The sequence below is a fragment of the Homalodisca vitripennis genome, chromosome 8, assembly GCF_021130785.1.
Source record: "Homalodisca vitripennis isolate AUS2020 chromosome 8, UT_GWSS_2.1, whole genome shotgun sequence".
Classification (NCBI taxonomy): Eukaryota; Metazoa; Arthropoda; class Insecta; order Hemiptera; family Cicadellidae; genus Homalodisca; species Homalodisca vitripennis.
The window spans coordinates 108,962,574-108,975,798 of record NC_060214.1 but is presented as its reverse complement, the minus strand read 5'-3'; the positions used below and the strand labels follow the sequence as shown (position 1 = coordinate 108,975,798).

The following is a 13,225-nucleotide window of genomic DNA, read 5'->3' as shown; positions in this document are numbered from 1 at the left end:
CAATAAAAATATAAATATACGCGTTTGGATGCGTAAAACTAAATCTTTATATTAACACTTCACCTGATGAGGGAATTAATGACCGCACTTGAAAGGAAAATCAATCACTTTCAGTTACAAAGCCTAAAAAAAGAATCAGTAATTCAAACTTCCACACATATATTACTTGGTAAGATAAATATATGAATTTAAGTAAGCCCAAGGTTTCAAAGAAGCAAATTATGATCCTATCAATCAGATGTGTTCCTTTTAAACTTTTATTCTCATCCATAATTTCTTCTCTCACCATTTTCTTCACTACATTTACTGTATTATTTCCAGCGACTTACTTGGAAGTTTCAGGCAGGCCGGCCGTCAGTTCCAAGAATACAGAGAGATAGTTGCCTCTCACAACTCCATTCCCATCAGGGTACACCTTCAGCCGCCAACAAAGCCCATTGACGTGGAGGGGAGGAGAGTAGACAGGGTCGGCCTTGTGTTGCAGCTGAGTAAACTGTTGCATGGCGAAGGTACTGCTGTCATATCCTGGCACTATCTCACTGTAACATAATAGATACATTGTTGGTCAACATTTGACAACAACAATACAAACTGATACGGACTGGAGGAGAGTAGACAGGGTCGGCCTTGTGTTGGAAACGGGTAAACTGCTGCATGGCGAAAATACCCCCCCCCTAAACCAAGTCTTAGTTACACCACTGGACATTTTACTAGATTGATGTACATAAAACACGAACCAACTTCATACAATAATTTACAATATTCTAACACCAACAGACTTTTTATCCTGAACTCCCCCCTATATTTATTTTTTTCTTTTTGTTGGCTTAGAGGTGAAATACAAAACGGTAATGAATTATTACAAACTTGAACAGCCCATATTACTAAAATTATCAACAAATGGTAAATTCAAATCCACTAATATTACCTCTGAAAGTCGGCAGGTACCGGTGCTGTAACGAAGCTGGCCATCGGTTTCTTACGAACTTGATGTATCATCCGCGAGAGCTCTGCCGAGTGCGATATGAACTCACTCCGTTTACGTGTGTGCAGTTGGCGTTCAATCTCTTGCAGAAGGGCCTCCAGCTGCTCTGTCTCCTGTGTCAGAGATGACTTCTGTGCCATCAGTGTCAACAGCTTGGCCTTAAGCTGCGAATCGAGCCGAGCGATCATAAGCTCCACCGCGTTACGTATCTCACGCACTCGCTCATCCTTCGCTGACCGCACGCTCTCCACATTTCGTTCCTGGGGAGGAGAAAATTATAAAAATGTTTAGTTCAACATCAGCAAGTTAAATATTTATTAAATTTTTTATTGCCTAAAAATGCAACAAAGTTTGAAAGAGAGCAGATCATGTTAGGTAAGATATGTATTTGTTTATCTTAGCTTTTAATTCGCCATCCTAAAATTTATCTGATTGTAATACATCATGCGTAATCTAAAGGTAAAATGCACCAAGCAGGGATCACTTCTGGCTGGTTTATACCTTCCAGTTGAACCTAACACTGGGCACAGCAAAAACTGATGTGTCACTTAAATCTGGGCAACCTTATAGACGTCCAGGAGTGGCACATCACTAACCGCAAACTAAGATTCTGAGGTGCAAGGGTAATTCGATAGGTCTAGTCTACTGCGGGAGATGACTGTTGGAGTTGGTGGGGTACGTTCCCTAAGTGTCAGAGGTCCTTGCTAGCCTCAACATAAGGGTGTGCCACCCCCTGCCTGCTTTGACTGAAGAGGCTGGTTCAGAAGTGGCCTCCCCTTCTTTCGAGGGGACATGACTTTGAAATTAGTGCCCTAAATTCTTCCTCATGGATCTCAATGGCGCGGCCCCTACCTCCAACCTTACCCATCCTGAATATCCTGTCTCTCCGGAAGCAGCGCAAAGGTCCTTATAGGACTATGTACAATTTATAAGCCTCTTGTCCCAAGAGAACAAACAAAAAAAGTGAAAATGGGCCTCCATCTATTATTTATAAATCTTTTCGAACAAATGGCTTACTATCTGTTGGCCCTTGTACATAAAATACAAAAATTCATTTTCCCAACAATAACATCTTGTTTTACTAATTATAAATACTATTAAAAATACAGCTCCATGGCTAGCATGTGACGTGCTGAGTCCGAGAAACATCACACTGCTCTTTCACCAAAATCATCCAAACAAACAGTACACTAATGGCCATAAGCATTGGACATACATATGTACCATGTAAATAAGGACAAAACTAGTTTAATTGAGTTCACATTTGATTGTAAATCAGATTATATGCACTGTAAAGTAAAAATGTAAATTGTCAATATAGGCTATACATTAATATTTAAGTTCATATTAAATGTGTCTTTGTGTTATAAAACATACACATATATACACTTTGTTATACTTACAGGTTTAAAATGACAATTTTTGTATACTGTAAAATTGTGGTTGTAGATCACCTGCACTTTTTTTATCATTTATGCTCCTAAAATATAATCTCTTGCTAGCACTAAAAAACCCTAATACTTCTATGCCCCTGAGCCTATTAACAAAGTCCTATAAGAATAGCCTACAATATACGAGGGGGTACCCAAAAAAAACCGGAATTATTTTATAAAAATTATATATTATCAAATTTTTTACAATACGACCTTATCTCCTTCAAAATAATCTCCATTACAACTAATACACTTGTCCCAACGGTATTTCCATTGATCAAAACATTTTTTGTAGTCATCTTTAGAAATGGCTGCAAGCTCGAGCTTCGTTTTTTTCTTAACCTCTCTTCAACGCTGTCAAATCGTTGACCTTTCAAGCCTCTTTTCATGTGTGGAAATAAAAAAAAGTCACAAGGAGCGAGTAAGGTGCGTGGTGGGGCAGCGGAACCATGCCGTTTTTGGCTAAAAATTGCCTAACTGAGATGGCTGTGTGTGCCGGTGCGTTGTCGTGGTGGAAGAACCAGTCTCCAGTCTGCCACAAATCGGGTCTTTTCTGGCGAACACTGTTGCGCAATCTTCTTAAAATCTCCAAATAAAATGTTTGGTTGACAGTCTGACCTGGAGGAACAAACTCAGAATGAACAATGCCTTTAGCATCAAAAAAGCAAATGGTTTTGATGTTTGATTTGACTTGCCGACATTTTTTTGGACGAGGTGAAGATGGCGACTTCCATTGGCTTGACTGTTGCTTCGTTTCTGGGTCATAACCATAGCACCATGACTCATCACCAGTAATTACCTTTTCCAGAAAATCGGGATCATTTTCGAGATGTTCTTTCAGAAGGCAGCAAGTTTCAACTCGATGTGCCTTTTGATGGTCAGTCAGAAGTCGAGGAACAAATTTGGCAGCAACCCTTTTCAGTCCTAAATCTCCTGTTAAAATTCGCTGAACCGAGCTCCAAGTTAACCCACTACTCTCTGATAGTTCCTCAATTGTCTGTCGACGGTCGGTGAGCACAAGTTCACGAATTTTCTCAACATTTTCGTCCGTTCGAGAGGTTGATGGACGTCCAGAACAAGGTTTGTCTTCAATCGACATGTCGCCATTTTTAAATCGAGTGAACCACTCGTAGGCATGCATGAGTTTTCCCCATAGCATCATCTTTGTAAGCTGTATTCAACATTAAAATAGTTTCTGCAGCATTTTTACCAAGTAAAAAACAAAATTTCACAGCTGCACGTTGTTCACTTAAACTTGCCATGACAAAAAACGAAACAAGAACAAAACAGGGTTAGTGAAAACAGTCACTACGAACGAACAGAATGCACTAGGACAACGGAACTGGGGTCACTGAGCTCGCAATGGGTTGAGCGACACACGCCTAGCGGCAGGAATGTGTACTACACGCTGCCGGCTGCCAGCAGTACAATTCCGGTTACTTTTGGGTACCCCCTCGTACTACCACTTATGTTCTCCACTAACGTCTTAAAAAGGAGATAAAATTTCAGAACATTTCATTGTTGTAAATGGTTTACAACTAGCAATGAAGAGGTTCATCTTTATTACCTACAAGCTAACTAAGCACTACAACAGATTCTCATCTGTAATACATTTTATCACCACTCTTTATAAAACTAAACTCTTTACAAAGTTTTACAATATGTGACGAATAAACATAGTTACCATATAAGGTTTAGTTACCAGCTAAATATGGTAGAAAACTTTTCAGCGTTTTCAAAATATGAAAAAAAATATGAAGGAAGTTTTAAAATTGTCTAACATAAAAGACTCAACACTTTTTGCCAAAATAATTACTATTTTAGGGAATATTGTACTTTGTAAAGTAATAAAAATAGTCAAATTATTTTCTAAAAATTTCTATTTTTATTAACTCGAGAACACTAAAAATGTATATTTACTATGTGCAAATCAAAAAAGTAGTTACCAAACGTAGTAAAAATTATTACATGTCTGTTTGGTTCTAAATTGACTTAGAAAGATAATAAAGAAATATCACAGTTCTAATACATACATACATTTAATTGCAGGTTATTTTTTGGAAGGTGAAAAGTTATTTGAACTAGTCTCTTTTGTTCCCATTTAAATGTTGTCATTTTCAAACCCAATAACTCGAAAACTCTAAACCAGGGGTGCCCAACCTTTTTTTACCCAAGGGCCACATTGTAAAGCCTTTATGGCCAGGCGGGCCAACATCCCAGGGGATTTGGAACCCCAAACAACTGAGTTGGGTAGGGGTTACGTCACCGCACCGCACCGCGCGCTGTGCCGTGCTTTACGCGCGCTCTATTCGCCAGCCGGCAGCCACCACCGAAGTCAGTGAAATCTGTCTGCAACTACTTTACTTCTTTCAACACTCATACTCCACCAAATGAATACGGCTCGTTGTTCTACGTGAAATCGGCTGGACTGCTTGGTTCTCAAAATTTGTATTTATTTAATATTTCAAATGCTTGTAAACAAATTTGGTTGTTTTGGCAACAATGCGGGCCACATAAAACTGACTCGCGGGCCGGATTCGGCCCACGGGCCGTAGGTTGGGCAGCTCTGCTCTAAACAATCTCAACATGTTCAACACAGCTAGCTATCACATATTAGCCACAACACCAAGCGAGTGTTGTCAGAACGAAGCAACTACAACTTGTGAGCTCTACCAACTTTATCACCCTGTCTCAGATTCAGAATCAGAATCTCCTTAGTGTGATTTGTCAATTTTACATCGCTATAAATAATAGCAACAAGTAAAATGTGTAGAGTACATTACATTACACAAGGCATACATACAGTACATTAAGTTAATATTAAAAACATAACAAAATAATTTGTCTAAATATGACTGATAATTTGAAGTTTAAGGGAAAGTCCTCACTTCTTGAGGGCCTGTATCACCCAGGCACATTGGAGTGCTAATACAAAACATGAAAAAACAAGAAATTGGCAGTGCCGGTCAGCCTAAACAAGAAAAGCCATCCTCAGAAAGTGAAAACTGCCCCACATCCACCTGCCCTAAGTAAGATTAATATTATTGGTCAAAAATTCCTGAAGTGAATAAAACACCTTACTTAAGCCACCTTGACAATTTAGCTGCCTATGGTTGAAGTTTTAAGCTTCAGGACTCTTGTGGTAGTTTGTTAAAATACTTAACAATTTAAGACAAACTATTGTATTCTGTAACCTGGAAGAAGTTATAATAATATACTAAGAGTATTATAGTCATGGGCATCATTAAAACAAATAAAATCAATAAATTGATGATCTTAAAATGATTATGATTGAATCATTATTACATTCAACGACATTCAACAATATTAAAACTTTATATTTTATGAGGTCTTTTGATGGCAAGACTATCTTCTTTAGACACATCACAAAAGTTAGGTAGTTAGTTAGTCATAAAACTGTTAATTAAATTATTATTTCTCAAAGTCATACATTAGTTAAATAATCAATGTTACACAACTGGTTTAAAACAATCTCTTAATGGCAAATAATGTACACAATTGGTGTTTGAACGGCAACAGATAAGAGATACCTACCACCTCCTGGACAAGGCTGATGAGTTCCAGGAGACGGCGGCGCAACTGTGCCACCTCATCTTTGATCTGGGAGGCGTGTGTTTCGTACACCTCCTCCAGTGGCTTGAACGTGTGGTTGGTGTGGGTACCGCCCCACAGAGCGCACTGGTGACATATGCAGCACCGACAGGTCCAGCAGTACACAGACAGCTTCTCTTCGTGACTGCGGCATCTGCAAGCACAAGATATAGGAAGTTCATCAAGTTAACGAGTTTGTTTATCGAAATCCAGTATTTCCAAGTTTATTTAGTACAAATTACATTGAACTCATCCACATCAATGATCCACTTAGTTTCTAATCCTAACCTCCAAAGATGAAAAATCATCCGCACTTTGCAAAATTGTGATTATATGAATGATTGCTACCATGAAATCTCAGATACAATTATATATTATCTATATATATAAAAATTAATGTTTGTGTGTTTGTCCTTTATGGAATCGTGAACTATTTGACCGATCATTATGAAAATTTGTATGTATATGTATTTTTCCACGGAAAAGGTTTATATGCTATACCCATTGATGTAACTAGCCACCAGGTGACAGTGAAAATATAAAAGTTATTAAATCGCCTGCACATTTTAAACTGCAATCACTAGACAGTTACATATATTAAAAAGCCAAAAACTATTTGAAGGCTGAATTTTTGGTTGAACTTAAAGCTTGAGTGCTAGACCACTTTATAGTGAAGTACATGAGCGTGTAGAATGGCTATAAATATACACTTCGACAGATTTTCTTAATCGTGGCAACAAGCTTTACATCGGTGTTGGAAATAATGATTCGCTTGAACCAGAAGTACTCTTACACAGGGAAAAGCTTACGAAAAGCATGCGAAGCCGTGGGAAACAGCTAGTGATCTATAAAAATTTTAATTGTTAATTTGGATATAAAAGTTCTTACTAGAGTAAAACCAAAACCAATCATTTGTAAATACATTAAATTAACGTCAACAGACAGTTTCTGAAACAATTTCGACCCCTAAAAATCATTGTATTTGTTTATTACTGGCCTATTTTATATCATTCTCTTCAGAATTCAATTATCTTCAACCTTTGGTTAACATGTTTGCATGTTTATTACTTATTTCATGAAGTTAATGTACTTCAAATAAAATAAAAGCAGGTTTTTCAAAACCGAATGTTGCACATTACTGATATTTTATATATGGGTGGTCTTACAGGTCTGGTAGATATTTTATTACATTTTTAAGTTCATTTTACATAAAATCCGAAAATTTAAAACCCATCTTTATACCACAAAATCATTATTTTCACTTTATTTATGTTCTTTCCCAGAAAATCGGGTGACATTTTTGCAGACATATGTTTTATATGAACTTTTTTCATTATTTTGATAAGAGAAAACCACCTGAGAAGTTTTGTCAGGTAACTCGTAAGATACCTTGTATATAAGTGACAGTTCAACTAAGCATTAAATATAGCCACTATGTGTATTCAATAATATATTATCTTCTAATTTCTACAAAAATATGATTTTGGTTTTTTTCCCTATAACTCCCTTAGTTTTTAAGCAATCTAGTCCATCAAAAAGCATTTTGCAACTTCTTTTTAGAGCTATAAGCTCATCTAAATAATTTTTTCTCAGATCTGATTTTTAAAAAGGTTCATGCTAAAAGGGCTCAAAAAAGATACTTTGCACAAAGGAATGCAAACTTTAACAGCCATATCTTACTCAATTTTAACCCTACAAAAAATAAATAAAACAATGTCACAAAAATGATTCATTCTGGTAGAAAATTCTACTGAAGCAACTTGCAACATTGTAGGCAGGATTGTAGAAAACGGTTTTAAACTTAGCATTGCACAAACACGATTCTTTCTGGTCGAAAATCATACAATTCCAAGCTGCTAATTAATGAAAATAATACTGAAGATATAATTCCAGAAAACAAAATAGATTCTTTGCCAATGTACACCTCAAGATAATAATGATTAAACCTTTGGTGGTAATGTCCAAACTACCTGACACTATCTACGTGTTTCTCACAGTCTACATGAAACACCAGCACTAATAGGGTTAAATTACTAGTTTTAATTTGAGATACATTGTTCAGCCTTAAATATAAATAGAAAGTTATCGCCAAGCATTGTGAGTGTTTTGTATCTTAATTTCAAAAACGGATCATAGCAAAAGATATCTTTTAAATGCACCATTATAAAGAAAAAAACTTTTTTTTTAATTAGAAGACAATATAAGACACACTTTGCTATTAAATATAATAATTACTATTTTTATTTCTTTATATTGTGGTTTTTCTGAATCTTATCAAGAAATTTTTTTCCCATCTGAAAATTGTAGTGCTGCATATATTTCTCTTTTAGCTTAGCATCGTGTACACCAAAGACAATTTTGGTACACAAACCACAATCTCCAGTGTTAATTGACTCAATGCTCCTGACGATATTCCATATTACCTGTCTCTGTCGAAGTCGTCGCCACGCGGCTGACTGACACCGGCCGCCTGTAGAGTATCCAACTGCTGTGTCACCTCCTCCACCCAGCGACAGTTGACCAGCTCGTGCAGGTGCAGAGATGCCCGACAGTGGGGGCATTGTGACCGCTGCTCTGTCAGCCACCGCCGGATACACACGTAGCAGCACAGTTTGGAGCAGTGCGGGCAGAGGTGGGCATCCCGCAGCTTCTCCATGCAAATGAAACAGCGGAAAACCTCCGCCAGCGTCTGTTCGGATAAAGTTCAATTCATAAGTACTTTGATTTTTTGATTTTCTATCACTTATTTTAATTAAAAATTATTGTGGAGTGCAATGCAGTTTTTCATGAATATATTTTCAAAATCAAATAATAGGACACACTACTATGTTTATAACCACAAACAATGTGAATTGGAATATAAGTTTATTTACACAGTTTTCATATTGATACAGATACTATAAACATGTCTGCAAAGAATTAATTAGTAAGCAAAAATATTTAAAAAATTGTAATTTCTGAATATATATTTTATTGGAAATTAGCCAACATGGGCAAGCAGCCTGTGCGTAGGCTAGAGCCATTATCCTTTAAAGAAATTAATTTTAGTTTGTTTTGCCGGGTATGGTTCAGAGGCAAACGAAAGAAGAACAATAATAATAACAATTTAAATTAAACAATGCATCACGAAAAATATATTTAATTTACTTGAACTAATTATCAACTTGAAAATGTAGATGAATGACAGGTGGTGTTAGTATTTAGTATCTCTAAATACTAAAGAATAAGCTTTTTGACTTGACAATAAGAATGTTATTACAACCTTAGGATTAAATTATTTTTCATTACTTAAATTTTATATCAAAACAGCGATAAGTAATTAGTCTTTTTTGTATTCAATAGCAGGGCTGGAACTTATGGTTGACTTTCATGCTATATTGCAAATGGAATGAGTCTGGTTAGGCTTTCATAATTCCAGCTGAGAGATTCTACGTGGTCTCCTAACTGCACAAGAGGAGAACAGTGACTGGCAAGGAAGGGAAGCGGCTACAGAGGGGCTCACGACTTCCTCTCCACAAGACCAGTAGGTGCATTGCCGGGCCGAGGATCACATGGAATCTCTCAGCCTGTAGATATTTTTAAATAAACTAATCAATTCAGTCGAGTTTGTGATAATATTCCCAAATATTTTATTTAAATTTGATGTAAAAAATATTTTTTTTTTTATCAATTTATTTTTTTGAAAATTGATGAGGAACTATTGAAGATGGCTGTCTATAGAATCCCGTTATAATTTGTATACTACTATAAAATCTGTTATCTCCATGAAAAAAATATATAAAATGAGTTTAAACACAGCAAAATACAATGTGTTGAAATAATGGAATGATATTTCAAAATATGATATATTTCAATGTTTCCTACACTATTCATCATTTTTAACTTTATTTAGCATTGTATCATAATGAATATAACATCACATAATAACAGCTATTTAAAAAATAAGGTAGGAAAATCAAGAATATAATTCGATTTAACAGTATTGACAGAATGAACATTGCAAGGTCAGCATAGCCTGTGTGTATGCATGAGTTGTAAAAACATTTCAAAAGTAGACAAAAACGTACATGTCATAAGTACATTGTATTTGGAGTCATTTCCTCCATTTTGTAATGAACATTAAATATATAATGCAATTAACTGAACTAAATAATAATTAAAAACATTGGTTATTAATCATCGGAAAAACAGTTGATAACAGTAACCGAAATATAAGAGCTTTAAGAGTGCGTATAAGAGCAGTAAGGTCGGTCAGGCTCTATGATTCTCATTCAGGCATATAAATTGTAAGAAAAACTATCCAGATTGCTTTGTAAACCTAGCTTGAACTTTCTTCAGTCTCATAAATGTAGGGTTAATAAAAATGTTTCAATGAAGTAACTTTATTACGTATGCCATAAATCCTCCACATTTTATTACATTGATTAAGACAGAAACTCTCAATTAAAATTGTTTATTTTTTAAATTGAATTCCAAATATTTTAAATTGACTAAATACAAATTTTGTACACTGAAGTATACCAAAATGTTTGCTTATATCTTGTATAATAAATTATATCTTGTATAATAAATTAGAATTATTTTATTTATTAAAATAAATTAATACAAATATTTTAACTCTATCCTGGCTGGTATATAGTGAGTGTGTTTGTTGAGATTAGATACAGGATGAATCTAAATGGATATTTGCTAAGTAAAGGGTTAAGTTATTATTGATAATGAACTATCGACAATCAATATTCACTAAAGACTGTAAGATATAAAGACTCTAATCAGCAAGTGAATATTTTCATTTAGGTTTGAAAGTTAAGAAAGCAGCTTCTTTTTTATTATTTCTCTGGCCATAATGTAATAAATATGAGAAAAGTAAATTTCATTTAGAATGTGTATAACACAAATGTTTTGTAATTTACTTAAAGCCAGCTTTGTCTGAAGCACTCTAGGAAGGATAATTTTCAGTATGTGAAGCGCTCTATTCGAAAAAAAAAGGTTTTTGTCAATTAATAAATCTAGAAACTAACAGCTAAAATAATCTTAACGTTTGTTATCAATACTGTAAGGGTTGAAAGGTTAACAAGATTTTGGACATTTGACATTGTTGTGTTGCAAAATGTATAATACCTTTTAAATTTCGTGTTATACATTATGTAACATACAACAATGGCAAATGTCCGAATCCTGTTATTCTTTTAAAATAATCTGATAATATTTTTATTTTGTACTGTTGGCAGAACAGGTTTGTGGTTAAAGTTACTATTTGTTTATGATTAAAAATTACAAAATTCATCTTATTAACATCCATAAATAATTTATGAATAGAAAAAGTCTACCAAAAATGATCAATTAGACTTGAAAGGCTCATCCACTTTCTCCCCTGAAGGAGCGGAAATGTTGATGTTTGTGTCCTTTGCACATAAGCCCAGCTTTCCTGATTGCTCCAAGCAAATAAAATAATGTATCTATTAAAACATTAAAAAATAACGGTCCAAATATAGAACCTTTTGGAAGCCTTTTGTTGTAAAATTGTTTTTATTTTATATCTTTTTTATAAAAGTTTTTAATATTGAGCATGTCTACTTACAATGTACCTTAAGGTAACTTCATACATCTCAAACAATATGTTGGATCTTTCAATGGGTACCGGTATTTCTGTTTTCTGAATTCATCATGACAATTATATTCAGTAGTGAACATTCTTACTTTCTTGTGCCCCTAGATCCCAAAAGAATATTGTGATCCCCTTAAAAACTTTGTGAAAATTGTTGTACCAAAAGGTGACAAAAAGAATAAATTTGTATTTGTTACAAAAGGATTTGAAATTGGTTGCAAAAAATTACTTATATTTTATAGGATTTGAGGTACATTATGTCAATATTAAGGAAAAGAATCTCAAATTTGTAGCCTAATAAATTTCATGAATTCACAAAGCAAATAATAAAATCCCACTGAATTTGTGACCTCTTAAGCCTTGTGGTCTTAGACCCTAGTCTAGTGGCTGTAACAATAAATTAGCAATTATTGATATTATTATGATTGATAGAAAAAACGCTTCCGAGACCCAATATTTCTGAAAAAAACATGTGGTCTCTTGTTTGGAAAAATGTTGATGATTTAAAATACAAAGTATTAATTGCTAAATTTCTTGCCAAGTAAAGTACATTTTAAATGTATTGTTGTTCATTTTAGATAACAATATGTGACATTTATTATTATTATATGAATCAAATTAAATCAACTTTACAAATTTAGTGACAAGGTAACTAAGAAAACAATATTATAGTCTGTAAACAAACCTTGCTTAGCAACAACTTATAATATGAGCATTTGCACTGCAAGAAAATTGGCAAGAAGAAATTTGAGCAACTGACTCATAGCATAAGTCAATACACAAAGGAATAAATTATTTACTAAGTACTCTTAAAAAAAACATACCATCGCTGATAAAGAAGTAATGCTGTTACTCATAATTCTTGGTATCATCATTTATATTTTTTTAATATTTTTGCTAAAAAAAATTTGGTTCATTTTACACTGTACATTTTACAAAGCAGTGGACAATGTTTTATGTTCAAAAAACGTAACTGAGAAACTGGCAACAGGGAATTTTTATTAGACAAAACAAAATCTCCCCAGTGTACAACTATATGAGAGTGTTACTCGGCAACAGTATCTATTTTGTTTCTGCATTAACACCAATTAAATTTGGGAGAACCGGTGGCCGAGCAGTCCATATTAAGTAAAGCATTGGGCTTTGAACACTTTTTAACAATAATGTTGATCCTGTACATACCAACTTTGCTACTTATTCTGTTTTATAAGATCTTGCACAGACCATAGGCCAATGAGGATAGGCAGGATAGGGCTGAAGTGAGGATTGGCTCTTCTTAGAAAAATCTATGAAATAAAGTTTTAAAATTTATATATATATATATACCTTCAAATTACACGTTTTAAAGTGATTTTTAAAGTATATACTTAATGAATTCAATACTTGTATGCAAAGGGAATTAGAAATATTAAAAAATACGGTTTTATTATACCAACACAGGAAAAAGGTCATTTAAACATACATTCAAACATTTGAATTGTCAAGTAATTAATAAAAATTTATATTTATATAATTAAGAGGCCATCAACATATAAATTAGTATTAAATGCTCCAAAATGTCATCGTTTTGTGGTGTAAAGAACCTGT

General features: G+C 34.2%; 1 protein-coding gene across 2 annotated transcripts in view; it reads right to left on the bottom strand.

The window, feature by feature from the left end:
• The window catches only part of LOC124367867 (E3 ubiquitin-protein ligase TRIM37-like), a 42,251-nt gene extending 29,593 nt beyond the window's left edge, over window positions 1-12,658 (bottom strand). Inside the window, exons 1-5 of one of the 2 annotated variants that reach the window (XM_046825043.1) lie at window positions 12,463-12,658; window positions 8,454-8,719; window positions 5,974-6,184; window positions 929-1,245; window positions 330-539 (exon numbers count right to left, since the gene is read on the bottom strand). In XM_046825043.1, coding sequence (XP_046680999.1) covers window positions 330-539; window positions 929-1,245; window positions 5,974-6,184; window positions 8,454-8,719; window positions 12,463-12,513 — 1,055 coding nt within the window. In that variant the 5' untranslated portion in view covers window positions 12,514-12,658. The remainder of the gene's footprint in view (window positions 1-329; window positions 540-928; window positions 1,246-5,973; window positions 6,185-8,453; window positions 8,720-12,462) is intronic. The other variant, XM_046825044.1, reaches the window with a different exon arrangement.
• Between the last annotated feature and the right edge of the window lie 567 nt (window positions 12,659-13,225).